General features: G+C 40.7%; 1 protein-coding gene across 1 annotated transcript; it reads left to right on the top strand.

The window, feature by feature from the left end:
* The first annotated feature begins 485 nt into the window (after positions 1-485).
* On the top strand, positions 486-15204 carry adisspa (adipose secreted signaling protein a). Its single transcript, XM_030397088.1, has 6 exons — positions 486-667; positions 6519-6584; positions 8095-8231; positions 9493-9646; positions 10546-10668; positions 14518-15204. The coding sequence occupies exons 2-6, from the start codon at positions 6566-6568 to the stop codon at positions 14616-14618; spliced, it is 534 nt and encodes a 177-aa protein (XP_030252948.1). The 5' UTR covers positions 486-667; positions 6519-6565; the 3' UTR covers positions 14619-15204.
* The last annotated feature ends 170 nt before the right edge of the window (positions 15205-15374 follow it).

Genomic DNA, 15374 nt, shown 5'->3' with positions numbered 1-15374 from the left:
AGTCTGATCATAATGGCAATTTTAGCAAATAGAACCAAAAAATAGTTACAGACTACAGCTTTAATCACCTCTCACAGATAATGGTTCCACTAAGACAAGTCACTTGTTTTATCTTAAAAATCCCAGAAATCCCCTTTAATAGATGAGGTAGGGAGGACCGGGTGGAAGGACAAAATACTTTTGATTGTCAAACTGTTAACGTTTGACCAGTGGCGTGTTTTGGCTCCCAAGAGGGCAGTTTATCATGTTTTAACCAGCCAAGGGGGCAGTTTAGTATGTTTTGCCAACCAAGAGGGCACTTTGGCACGCTTTTTTGGCTCTCAGGAGGGCACTTTAGAGCGCGTTTTGGCTCTCAGGAGGGCACTTTAACGCGCGTTTTTCAACAATTGGGCCACGAGGGGGGGCGACTGCCCCCCCCTGCCCCCCCCTTGTGCACATCACTGCGTTTGACGTCCTGTGTGTGTGTGTGTGTGTGCATGTGTGTGTGCGTGTGTGTGTTAGAGAGAGAGAGAGAGAGAGAGAGAGAGAGAGAGCAGCGTCACAGCGTCCTGGCAGCGCCTCCCAAGGACAGATGTAAGTGTTTCTGCGCAGGAGTGAAAGACAACATGTCGCCACCGGTGTCGGCTGTGGAAAGACCCTGACAGCGTGCAGCACATCGACACGAGCGGTACGTAGCCTGTGCGACTGATTCACCGGCTGACGGGCTCCGGTGGATAATGGCAGGAGAGCTGCTGCGGGAGGCTGGACAGATGTGTGAGGCTGGACAGATGTGTGAGGCTGGACAGATGGGTGTCTGTATTTGTGTGTGTCTGTGTTTGTCCGGTGGGACAGTTCGCCCCTGGCTCCAGTGCTGTGGCAGAAGGTGATGTGTACAGTAGACCGGTGAATGTGGTCGGTCCAGTTCTGTCCGCACGGTGGCGTCGAGACAGGTACTGATCCACTGAAGGCAGGGTGTTGTCTCTCTCTCAGCTCACATCACAATTGAGGCATCATCCTCACCTAACTCAAAAGGACAAACTGTTTGTGGGCCGCTTCTTGAACCGAAATGAATCCAAACTGTAATCAACATTGTCTTTAAAAATACATTTCACAGAGACACATGTCTCTTTGTTTTCTCTGTATTGACGGAGTGCAGACATCTACATGGTATAATCTTGCATCTGAGTATTTCTGACAGGGTCCCTGTAGGAGATTTTGTCAGGTATCTATACATCCCAAAACTGCACTCATAAAGAAAACTGCAACAGTTCTGAATATCTGATTATAAAGAGACTTGTTCGGCCGAATAAAAGCAGAGGGTCATTAACTGTCAGTGATTCAGTTTGCATTGACATATCAGTCTCATAGCTTTTGGAGGAGAAGCACTAGCATGTGAAAAACTGGATACCTGTTAGAGACATGCACTGTAGATGCTAACTCATTTAGTCACACACATGTGATAGCAGCTTTCAGCCAGGACAAGCTGTATAGTTGCAGACTCTCAAAGGCATTTCATCCCATGTGGTGTTCTTAAAATGAGAGGAAGTTTGTTTGTCTTATTACAGTATAGTCACTTTCCATCTGACATTAGCTATGGGGGCCTCAGATACACGATAGGGTGAAAGAGTAAAATCGACACAGTATGAGACAAAAAGGGGTTTGGAAGTGTTGGAGAAATAAGAGTGTAATGTAACTTTGTCTGCACATTACATTGTATCCTTTTTGGTTTTGATATTTTCTCAGCAAAAAAATAAATAAAAATCTTTTACCACAATTTACTAATGACACCTGCTAAAATGTCATTCAGCAACAGCAACAAAAATCCTGTACGATTTTCAAAGGTTTTACCTACGTGTCAGCGAGTTGATTTTATAAGGAAGTAAAGGTTATTTAAAAAACAATTATATTTAGTTGCTTCGTATAAAGTACAGGTCAGTATATTGTTTTATTATTAGATAAATATATCTTTTACACTGAATGATCATGATTTGTTACATTCTGTTTTATTCCCATTATTGCAATGATGAGTATTTTAGTTTGGATCCATAAATGATTTTAGTTGCAGCAGGTTTGAAAACAAATATTGTTTGAGGGCATTTCTAAAAAATCAGTGATACAAAAATAAAAAATAAATAAAACAAGCAGTGATCTTTACACAATAATGGTATTTACAGTTATTCTCAACATACATTTATTTTTTTACAAATCGAACAATTTTGAATATGTCACCGACTGAAATGCAAATCTAACTTAAGCCCCATTCACACTGCATTTTCAAGGTGGGATTGCAACAATATTACAGCTTCCCGGGAGGACAGTTTCATTACGCCTCTGATCCGCTACCTGAGGTAGTGACATAGAGGCATGAGTGAGCTGCTAGCAGGGGACAGGAGTGTGACGTTTTGATGACATGCACAGTCTGAAGAGTGGATATGTCCACCACTTCACCCCACAAAGCAGAGCTACATACCAAACAACAGTAATGTGGCAGCAGGTAGGGTCTTCGGCAACTTATATGAGGTAATAATTACAAAATTTATACCTGTACAAGATACAAGAGTCGCTGTCATCCTGTCTGTCCTGCCGACTCATTGTCACACTTCTCTACCTCAGCAGTGAGAACCAGGCGGCTCCTGTGGTTTACTGATTGCGATAATGCAATGTGATTTAGAGCAAATACTTCTCTTTCTCACTTTCCACGATGCATGGTGGCTTAGGCTCTCAATCAGAGCACTTGATAACAGTATAGGTATGATTTCCAGCAGTTTGCTTAGATTTGTTTTACCTTAAATAATCACAGAAGTTAATGATGCATAACATCTTACCTTTTTTGGATTCATAATGAAATGATACACTGGAGTGGCGTTATGCTAGTGCTAATTCCACTCTGTTTTATGCTTCCAAAATATTAGTCCATTAGTCCATACCAATAAGCAGTGGCGTGCACAGACTTTTTGAAGGGCAGGGGCGAAAAGAAATTTTTTTTTGCCCATTCCTTCTTGCAAAATAGCTCAAGTTTAGTCTGATTGGATGGAGAGTGTCTCTGAACAGCAATTTTCAAGTCTTGCCAAAGATTCTCACTTGGATTTAGGTCTGGACTTTGACTGGGCCATTCTAACACATGAATATTCTTTGATGTAAACCATTCCATTGTAGCTCTGGCTGTATGTTTAGGCTCGTTGTCCTGCTGGAAGGTGAACCTCCGCCCCAGTCTCAAATCTTTTGCAGACTCTAACAAGTTTTCTTCCCAGATTGTCCTGTATTTGGCTCCATTCATCTTCCCATCCCATGGATTGAAAAGTGCTCTGTGAGATGTTCAAAGCTTGGGATATTTTTTCATATCCTAACCATGTTTTAAACTTCTCCACAACTTTATCCCTGACCTGTCCGGTGTGTTCCTTGGGCTTCATGATACTGTTTGTTCAACAATGTTCTCTAGCAAACCTCTGAGGCCTTCACAGATCAGCTGTATTTACAGTGAGATTAGATTACACACAGGTGGACTCCATTTACTAATTAGGTGACTTCTGAAGGCAACTGGTTGCACTGGATTTTATTTAAGTGTATCAGAGTAAAGTGGGGTGAATACCTTTGCACACCACACTTTTTAGTTTTCTATTTTTAAAAATGTTTGAAAACCTTGTATCATTTTCCTTTCACTTCACAATTATGCACCACTTTGTGTTGGTCTATCACATGAAATCCCATTAAAATACAATTACGTTTGTGGTTGTAACATGACAAAATGTGGAAAAGTTCAAGGGGGGATGAATTCTTTTGCAAGCCACTGTATATGTTTCCAACTGAGCTGGGCACTTAAAAAGGCATTTTAAAGAAAAGCATTTTAAAAAATCAAAATAGAATAAAAAATCCCAAATGCTTAGCCTGGCGGGGGGTCAACTTAAACCTGGCGGAAACCCTGATATGCAATGCTAACCCCACTTTTAACTTTACTGGTTAGCTTTAAAAAACTATTCCCGCAAGACTTAGCTAGGCTAGCTCCTCAGCCTAGGCTTAAACATATGATAGGCATCTCTACCTAATAATAGCACTTCCAGGCTACATACACTAGTATTTAGTAATGCAAAATTGGTAACTTAATAGACAGCTTGCTATATTAGCTACCTACCTCACACAGCAGTAGGATGCTGGGTTGCACCTCAGTTAGTATTAAGTCCCCACTGACATGTGACCATTTGAGAGAGAGTGTGTCTAAAACTGAATACTTAAATGGATGGAATGGACTTATTTTAACAACGGGAATGTGTTCTTAAAACTTAACTTACTATCTATCTAGCTGCTATCAATTTATTCCATCATTTACCAAATACAATGAATCTAACTGACCTAGCCTAAATTGTAAATTGAAAATAAAATCTAGAAAGTTTATTAGCCCATCGGCCGTTTGCAAAAAATAAATAAATTAATTAATAAAAAAAAAAAAAAAAATATGGGCTAATGGCCATACAAAGTGTATTGAACATAAACAGGGTTTAACTTGTTGAGACCAAAAAATTGACTCTGGGAAAGTTTGCATGCCTTAATTGGAATCAATATTCTCCATCCAATGGCAGCAGTTTAGTGTGTTTTTCCACCCAAGAGAGCACTTGTGTTTTACCAACCACAAGGGCACTTAAGCACGCGTTTATACCACCCAAGACTAGAGGGCATGTTATCATGTTTTGCCAACCGGGAGTGCGCTTAAACTTGTTTTAACCAGCCAAGAGGGCAGTTTAGTGTTTGTTCCACCCAAGAGGGCAGTTTAGTGTATTTTGCCAACCAGGAGGGCACTTTAGCGTGTTCTTGCCTCCTAAGAGGGCACTTTAGAACGCTTTTTTGCCTCTCAAGAGGGCACCTTAGCACACATTTTTGCCTCCCAAGAGGGCACATTAGCACGCGTTTTTGCCACCCAAGAGGGAAGTTGTATTTTGCCAACCAGGTGGGCACTTTAGCACGCGTTTTTGCCTCCCAAGAAGGCACTTTAGCGCACGTTTTTGCCTCCCAAGAGGGCACTTTAGCACACATTTTTGCCTCCCAAGAGGGCACATTAGCACGCGTTTTTGCCACCCAAGAGGGAAGTTGTATTTTGCCAACCAGGTGGGCACTTTAGCACGCGTTTTTGCCTCCCAAGAAGGCGCTTTAGCGCACGTTTTTGCCTCCCAAGAGGGCACTTTAGCACACATTTTTGCCTCCCAAGAGGGCACATTAGCACGCGTTTTTGCCACCCAAGAGGGAAGTTGTATTTTGCCAACCAGGTGGGCACTTTAGCACGCGTTTTTGCCTCCCAAAAAGGCGCTTTAGCGCACGTATTTGCCACCCAAGAGGGCAGTTTATCATGTTTTAACCAGCCAAGGGGGCAGTTTAACACGAGTTTTGGCTCCCAAGAGGGCACTTTAGCGTGCGTTTTCAACAACTGCCAATAAGTCTCTATCAACAAAAGGATCTTTTAGAGCACTTTTCAATCAGTATTGCAAGGAAATATATTTTAAAGAGAAATACATAGTTAAGGCCTCAGTATGCCTCAAACAAAGGTGATCAAACGGGACGTTTTTTTGAAGCCTTTAGATTCTCCAATATGTCACTACTGTGTTATCAAGGAAGTGACTCAGAGTACATCATGGCTTTTGTGATATTTAGTAATGTCTTTAGTGTAGTGCGTACATCCTATTTTCTAAATGGCAGTTATACAGTACACACACACACACACACACACACACACACACACATATATATATATATAATGCTTGAGGTCATTTATTATAAGTCCATTTCAAGGGATGTTTTCTGTTGATGCACTAATGCCATTTTATACCATACATTTTATTATTAATCTGTAAAATCTTGCCTCAATTACAAAATCTTTGTTAAAAGAGATCAAGGTGTGCCTGTTAGCTCAGTTGGTAGTTGGTAGTTGGAGTGTGTATTCCATGTACAGAGGCTTTGTCCTTGCTGCAGCTGCCCAGTGTTTAAGTCTGACCTGTGGCCCGTTGCCCTGTGTCTTCCACTCACACTCTCGTTCCATTTCTTGTCACCTCTCTCAGCTACCATGTCAATAAAGGCCATATATTGTTTTTTTTATATCTGCTCATAAATTGTTATCAGAATTTTTTTCCTCCCTAATATCAGTAACAGCATCGGCTCAAAAATGTAGTATTTGTCAGGCTCTAGTTAATTGTGCATTTTCATCTGGAGTGTTTCTTATGGAAGGGCAAGTTCTGCTTTTTTACTTTCCTTAGTAAGATTTATCAGTTGTCAGTCTGGGGATTGACAACTTTCTACGTACTCACTGGCCTCTCTAACAAAGCTAATCCTCAGTGTCTTTTGCTTTATGGATATAATAGACTATACAGCAAAGTGTAGGACAGAGAAAGACATGAGATCTTTACAGTTTCAAACTGTATCTAATCTCTAATCTCAAATGTGAGGACTGTTTTTATTTAATAATTTATGCAAAACAAAGCAGACATTGTTAGACCTAACAAGTTTGAACATATAACACAGTGCTGGCTGTTTCCCTCTGTGTCATTGTCTGTCTTCAGGAGGGCAGTGATGACATCAAGACCTACTAGGTCCTAACCACATTGCCATGGCAACAGGAAGAAAAGGTATGTTTGGCAGTTGACTGGCTCTAGTTTGGCCTTCATACAGTTATGTCTCGCTGTTATCACCAGGGGGCAGTGTGTGTCCAGGAGTCTGTGGAAAATTGTGGAAAAATGCTTCCAAAATGGGTCAGTGACAATACACAGGGGAGTACAGTACAAAACAACATGTAAGATATTCACACCTTTCTGACAGCTCCCTTCTGTCGTATTTTAGACATAGCAATGCACTGACAGTGAACATTTGTATGAAATATGATTCAGTTTTCGCGGCCTGGGTATTATTTGTGTTTTAACTTTGTCATTACTTGAGGCTTTGTGCTGACGAAAAACATCACAGATGTGTCAGCAGGCACACTTTACTTTGTCCTCAGAGCACTGTGCATTTGATCATGTAGCACTCCCTCGATACTGGACTTTCACCACTGGGCAACACCTGCTTTAAAAATGTAATCATAACCCTCCCAATGTTACTACTACCTTACAGAACGTTCTCAGATCACATTAAGAAATTGAGCAGTTACCAGTGAAAATTCAGAGATGCATGTCACCTAACAAAACCATGGAATGTGTTTATAATGTCCAACTAATCTGCCTTCATCACAACATTACATGTCTGTGCTGCTTTTGAATTGGGATCTCCTACTTCAGCACTCAGTCCATTGCAACCACTTCAGATGTTTGTTACATTAGACACGTTACAGTTGTGTTGTGCATAGGGCATAGTGTCAATTTGTCAAGATTTTCTCTGGCTTTACAGGAATAAATTCAAGATATAATATGTATAATATGTTTCTACATGACACTCTTAAAAACAAAACTAAGTCTTAGTTCTATATGTATTTGAGTTGTGTATTTTCATCATCCCAAATTTGTCCAACAATGTTTAAACGAAAGAAAAATAAAGGATAGCACTCCCATTAAACTGTTTATTCTTGCGTCATGGGCTTTTTGGGCAAGGTATTCTGGCAAAGTCACAGTGAAACTACACAGGTTAGCTAATTATTGGTTATCAAAAACGGCACAACAGATATACGCTAATGGGGGGAGCTGTAACCCTTTGAAGGAGAGCAAAGGACCACGCAGGGTCTCATATAAACAAAACAAAAGCTCACAACAGAATAGGACCTAACTGTGTCACAGAATCAGCAGGACCAGAAAATCCACCAGTTTATTCAAGGTAACAGTGCTGTTAAAGACTTCACTTACGTGACTACAACTCAGAAAGTTTGATTGTTTATTAGTGTCTTCACCTCCAGCCATGCATACTTGCACAAGTTTGACCAAATTGGATCTTCTGTGATTTTTAAGTTTTTTAAGTGTGTCAAAGAGTCAGATTAATTTAATAATTACTGGCTCTCTTTTCCAGAGCTTATATTAAAATTTTAATATAATAACAGTTTTATATTAAAACACACATTCATCCTTTAACCATCATAATTCACTTTATTTCCACGATTGTTCCTACCTTGATTGCTAGATGATTTAAAACCTGTGTTTGTCTGTCTGTTACCAGGGTCCACCTCCAAGGCAGGTGGGGTGCGTTTCCCTGACGATGATGAGCCCCCTGGCTCTCCAACGCGGAGAGACGACCATTCAAACATCTCTACTCTCAAAGCTGTCCTCGAAAAAGATGGCAGCTACTTGGTCAAGGTGTGTGTGTGTGGATGGACAAAGAACCCATGGGGCATGGCACGTCACATGTATGTCCTCACTTGTGTATGAATGAATTAGTCACATTTGAACAAACCATTTACCCAATGACAGGCCAGAGGGATCACAAGAATGATCAGGGACATGCAAGAACTCTGTAGCAGGGTGAAGATAGATAGATAGATAGATAGATAGATAGATAGATAGATAGATAGATAGATAGATAGATAACAATGAGTGGATTGACATGCGAAATGGGTCACAGTGGTCTGCAGTTCCTCGAGTGCTGATAGAATGAAATTCAAATTACAATTTGTAGGGTGAGTTGTCAGTGCTCTCCCCACAATTGAGAATGCTGTGTAAAGCCAGGCCACTTCCAGACACATGAGACATACGAAGTGTCCAATAGGATTATTCTTAGAAGAAATCTATACATACAAAACAACTCTGTTTTTACCTACCTCATCGTAAACAGTCCGCATTTTTATAGGGCTTTTCTAGTCTAACGACAGCTCAAAGTACATGCCACATTCACTGATGACGGAGGCTGCCATGCAAGGCGCCAACTGCTCATCAGGAGCAATTTGGGGTTCAGTATCTTGGTCAAGGACACTTCGACATGCAACTAGGGGATTTGAACTTGTGACCTTTTGATTACTAGACGACCCCCTCTACCCACTGAGCCACAGCCGCCAGTAAGTCACAACGTGTGATCTTTAGGTCACATTTAATACAATCTACTAAGAGACTTTCTGTAAGAGTCTGAAGGCGAGTGCATCATATCTATTGGCCTTGGTTACCCTGGAGACAGAGTCAACACCATCAGGACAGCTGAAGGAAACACAGAGGTTAAATAGCCCTAGCCCTTTACCTTTAACCACTGCGTCACTCTTCTGCGATGGTATCAGCACTGATAGAAGGAGCCCTCAGATATTTTATAAATATTTTTTGTTAAAATATTTAAATACTAAAAGAAGTAGTACTCATTGTGCAGAATGGCCAGTGTCAGAATCGTAATTATTCTTTAAACTTGCAGCTTGATAGCTTTACCTATGATAATATATGATAATACCTTACTGAATGAATATATTTTGTTAATAATTTAAATCTGTAAAGTTACTTATAATTAAGGCTATTATTATTTTGATTATTATTATTATAATTTTTCACTAGTCCAATGAAAATGTAACAACAGCAACACCTCACTGTTTTCCTGACTGTCCATTACTCTTTGTCTCTACTCTATGATTCCTCTCTTCAGGCTGGTTTCCTGAAGAGCCACCACTGTTATGAAATTGTCTTCACTGTCCCTGATGTCCCCACAGTAGGCAAAGAACTTTCCTGTCTTCCTTCCTGTTCTCCAACCAGGAGGTCCTCCAGCCTCCGGGTCCATCGTATTAACTCCACAATGGAAGGCAAGTTCAAACAATGCAAATAAACAAGTGCATTTCCATCCGCCAAGAGCCCATGTTGTGTAAAAAGCAAATGTACTTTGTCCCAGCTGTGCGCCATGAGGTGTGGCCAGGCACACTGTGGACGGAGTGCTATCTTGCATTTAGCTAGCAAAATGGACTTGGACCTATACACGCTTGCACCATGCGCTGCCATAGACCCTTTGAATTTTAGACACTGTGTATATTATAGTGCAAGCCCCCCCCCTTTAGCTGGTGACTGCTCCATTAACAATTTTAACTCTGATTTCTCATAGACGGTTTATTTAATCATTCTATCATAAGGAACAGCATTTCCCATGGATCAGAAAGAATGTCTGTATGACATATGCGTTACAGAGGCTAGTGGAGCAGAGCTGAAGGACTATGACTCTCTCTGGCCAGTGTTCCAAAGACGTTTTATGAAGCCTTCAAATCAAGTATGTACCCTGCAGCTCAGGGACTGACACTGCTTTGATTTACAGCTCAGTGAGCAATTTCCTGCACAGCAACATCACAAGTACAGAATAGATCTCCCCTCTGTCAGCACTTCGTATGTCTGTTGATTATTCACAGTGAATGAAGAAAGCAACTGTCTCTTTCTCATCCTACAGTATCTCTTCTCATGTATTTGTCTGTAGGTACAAAAGTAACTGTGCGTATTGTTTCATTTTAATTTACTTTAATTTCATAACTATTATTAGCATGATGAGGCTACTGATAGCAACCCCCTTTATACCTGGATCACTTCCCTCGCTCCTCTGCCTTGACATCAAAACAAAGTGACTGGCTTGATAAGACTCCTTAATGTAACTGAATTAATGAGATAGTGTAAAGAAATATATATGTAGATATTGATGAACCCTCTCCCTCCCCTTCTTTAGGAGTAAAAGTAATGTGTGAGTACAAGACTCACCAGGAGGGGGTGCTACAGGAGGAGATCACTCTGATAACCAGAGGTAGGAAGGACAGTGGTCTCAAGATCAGACTCCAGGCAAGGGTCATTGGTATGTGCTAACACACAAACACACACACACAGACACACACACACACACACACACACACACACACACACACACACACACACAGAATGACACTGCCAGATTAACTTCACAATACTGTTTTTTCCAAAAATATGTTTGTGATTTTTATTTTCTGAGATCTTTGTGAAGCTTTAGGGAACTGATCATTCATTGCAATGGTCCTGCAGTTTGTGAATTAGGTGAAGCTCTGAAGAATTGAATCTGTTCTGAGGATTCTGGTGAAAGAACAATTCTGGCCTTATAAACACGTACTGTAAATTAAAATGATTAAAATAGTCTGACTTGTAGACTGTTGGTATAAAGCCTGTCATTGGCCACCTATTTCACTATCTGTGTGTTACAGTTTTTTCTGCTACATGAAACAACAACCACCAAGCCAGCAACCTGCATGTAACCTGGAGGGTTACACTAACACTAACCTGGTTGCTAACATTACAAACCTAAACAAGCTAGAAGCTCTTTACTTGTATTTTGTGGTGGAGTTTGCCATATCAACGCCATGGTTCACCTCCACACATGCAAAACAAGGCTCCCCTACACTATTCTGCAGGCTGGGGTACCGTCGATGCATCCTGGGTATAAAAAGCTGCCCAAGATGATTGTGATTGAGACATGCATACAGGACAAAGCTTTTTTCCTAGCAGAATGATAATTGGTACAGCCAGCCCTTTCTCTCTGGCCCTGGCAGCACTGAAGAGGAAGGTCTGGCTATTAGTGACTTGTCTCTAAAAAACACTGAGTATATGTAGTGGAGCTTGGAGTGGCGGTGGAAGCAGAGTGATAGATCATTTTCACAGAAGACATTATGACATGTCAATTCTGTTGTAAATGCCATTTTATCATTTCCCACAGATGTAAATGATAAATGAATTCCCTTTAGCTGCATCAGTTTCAGGCTAATTGTGCCTGATGGCTCATTGTCACACTGTTTGGCACTCCCTCTTACAAACAAGCTGGATTTGCAAGGCTCTACAGTATTGCATGTTTGTATTTTAATTTCAATCAGATTGTACTCTCTCCCCTTTTCATAGAAACCTGTAGTTTGACACACTCTGAACCAGAGATTTAATCATTAATGAATCTATGCTGTTTTTGATTAAACACTTTCCTGTTTGATTAGATAGAGCTCCTGTGTGTCTTTTAAGCATTGCATTATATTACAGATGCACACAGCTACAGCACACTCAGAACTTAAAAATATGGAGTGCGCACTGCACACTTAAAACCTGACTAGAATTTGTATGTGGTGTGGGATGGGACTAGTGTTGTAAACCGATACTAGAAAGGTACCGTGGTACCCAGCCGTTAAGAACAATACTTTTTATTAATATCGGTACTTTATGAACTTAGCGCGACAACAGGGCAGCGTGTCTATGTGCAGTTTCTCTCTGCTTCCTCACTGCCTGCAACCAGAGTGGGCGTGGTTTCACAGTGACGGACTGTCACAGAGCGAGACAGACGTTTTGGCTCCTTTGGTCATTACGGATTTAAAGCGTCGTTTACAGACGGGCTTTGTGGTGTCCGTGGGCTTGCCCTTTCAACAACATGCTTCTGCTTCTTTAACAAGCCTCGGACGGTCGGCAGGAGCACTCATGCCACTTTCAGTTGACAGACATGCGGACTTGTTCAAAGAGTTCGAAGAGCTGCAGGTTAGCGATAGATAACGTTGAATATCCGCAGGATGGAAGTCAAGCGAGGTTTTTGCTGTGACAAGCGAACTCTTTTCACCATCAGAGCTGCACGAGGCAGTCAGGCAGGCATGGACTGGCAATGCCCGGTGGAACGACGCACATTTATGGGCCGGGCTTTCATAATTTAATCCAAAAGTTTTATTATAAATCATTTTTATCGACCGCGATGGCCCATTGGTTGATTTTCTTGAAGGACATTGGGCTAATCCAATCTCACTCAGCCCTCCTTTTTTTTTTCTAAGTGCACAATTTAGAGGGGGCGGCCCATTGGTCCGTCTTCAATATAGACAGTGAACTGAGCCAATCAGGATATAGTAAGAAGGCGGCCCCACCCCTCCCTGCGCTGTCTCCTGTAACTTCTGCTAGTTTCAAAGTGTTGAGCGCGAGGAGGGGCTGCTGTAGCCTCCACGTCCTCTGAGACAGCAATGATCCAGTAACAGCAGGTTGAAGGTGAAGACAGCAGCAGCGGGCAGCAGAGTCTATTGTTAGCAAAAGGTTTGCCCACATAGAACAAGAGTAGATCTGTCAACTGCTTTTACGACAAGTTGCTTTGCATGAGTTCATAAAGCAGCCCTGTTTTTAGCCTGATATAACAATTTTATAGCTTTTTAAAGGGAGCACCTTTTAACCTGAAGAATTAGAATTGAGCTGCTATATCAGGGAAATCCAGAAAATACATATTAGAGATGATTTCAATAAAAAGGATAAAATAATCAATTGAACTACACAGAGCAGACAAAAGCGGTAGAGTTAACAATAGATGCTAAACTTCTGAGATCTAGGATGCCGATGATACATTATGCTTGAAATAGAATATACCTTTACTCAACTATGTGTTGAGTAAATGTACTTATTTGTTTTACACAATGGTTATTTGATAGACTTCTAAAGTAATAATAGATTACTGTAGATTTCTAATAAGCCTAAAAGCAAAAAGTTATGGGGTTTTTTTTTCCGGTTGTGCTTCGCTAATTATGAGGGGCCGGTCTAAGCCAAAAATGCCAGGGCCGATTTTTTTGTCCCAGTCCAGCCCTGCAGTCAGGGGTAAAGCTAACTGTTTAACAGTCCCATGTGGTTCCACACATCTCTGTATGCAAACACAACGTTCACACTGGTAATATGAACTTAACCATAACATGCGCTGGAGTTCACAAGTATGCTGATCAACAACACCACTTAAATTATCTATTTTAAGTCAGTCAGTACTAGTAATATAATCATAGCATGTACATTTTTGTCAATAATTTATGATAAATATTGTAATTTAAACTATTAGAAAATGGTGTGATTAGAGCACAGACCTCCACTAGGTCTGTGTCATTTGTGTTGTACTTTAGTGCACTAATGTAGTTTGCAGGCTAATAATCCAGGATTTGAATTTCATCAACATGAAATGCAAATAGCAAATTTCCCCTTTGTGGGATGAATAAAGTATTATCTTATTTTATGAATTGCCAGACTAACAGTTAATGTCATTTATGTTCATTATTTTTACGCTGAATAAAATTGCAGTTAATGTGCTGTTATTTTTTTCTACTACTGGCACTGAGCTTTAATGAAAAATCAGGTTATTTAATAATCTCTGAGCGCAAAAAAGACAAATGAACAAAACAAGAAGACACTTGTCTTCACATGGGACACAGGTACTGCTAAAATGCAATGCATATAGAATAGCTCCACCTAACTGTGAATAAAAGTAAAACAGTTCTAATGAGATCTCACAAAAATCAACTAGAGACAATCATGTGATGGGATGGGACGACACAGGTAAAAAACACTTTTCACTCCTGTCGATGCTGAAAATCATTGTAAGACTGGAATGCTAGATTAAAATCCCTGTTCAGTGAAGGTAAGACCAGCTGATCAGTGGCATAAGAGAACGGGTCAGTCGCAGGGTAGATCATGGTTGTTATTTTATTGTTAGTTATTTTCTAATACGTCAATACAGACAAACAATAACTCACAAACACATTTGGTCACAAAATTCACGTCTATGTGAACAAGGCCTGAGCCTGACACCTGACAAGTGTAATGCCAGGAGTGAATAGCAAACTGATGAACACTTATCTGTCTGCACTTCTCTATCCCCCTTACACTCGTCCCCCTCTCTCCCTCTGCCCAGACCCACATCACGGGACGCCCATGCTGCTTGAAGGGGTGAGATGCCTGGGTGCTCAGAAAGATGCCCACACAAAGCACAGCAGCGACCGTAAGAGGATATGATAAAAAGATCTGCACAGCAGTGCTGTTCATTGACTGGGTCAGGGGCCAAAGTGGTAGTATGAAAACACCAGATTGTATTTCCCTTATCCAAAACTGCTTTTTGACTGGAATTGGTGATACTATGGTTTGCTCATCTTATATTCTCAAAAATATATGTTGGAAAATTACAGGTCAAAAATGTGAAGAGTCAAATATCTAGAGCCATAAAAAAATAGTTGTCAGACAGTTAACAGGACAGCTTCAAAACCACCAACTTGCAGTTGCTAATGGCAACTGCTGTTTAATTTAGAAAGCCTCTGTTGATAGAGTACAGTAAACCAGCTTTCAACGCACGCACGCACACACACACACACACACACTGCTTGTTATGAACGCAACAAACATGTAGTAATAGACTTTAAATTCACAGCAGCCAGCACAGTGAATTGTTTGTGTCTAACATTAAAATAAAGCAGACTTGCGTAATGGTATTTGTGTAATAATTAATGATATTCAGCCTTTGCACAAAATCTAATAATACTTTCATGAGGCTCTTTTAAGATTTACCGTAGTTTCGTTTTTTGGCCAAACTCACTTTAAATGGAAGTACGCGGGGCAAATTAGGGATAGCATCAAAATCACTATTTTTAAAACACTAAGAAGGCTCGACACAACATGAAACTTTGCTCGTAGTATCACCAGGGTCTCTACACATGAACACGAGCATTGAGAACATTGGTTGTGTACACAGAGTTTGCTAAAAACAATGTTTTTCTA

This window comes from Sparus aurata, chromosome 1 (assembly GCF_900880675.1).
Source record: "Sparus aurata chromosome 1, fSpaAur1.1, whole genome shotgun sequence".
Lineage (NCBI taxonomy): Eukaryota > Metazoa > Chordata > Actinopteri > Spariformes > Sparidae > Sparus > Sparus aurata.
Note: the sequence above shows the minus strand (reverse complement) of the source record. Positions and strands in the feature narration are given on the sequence as shown.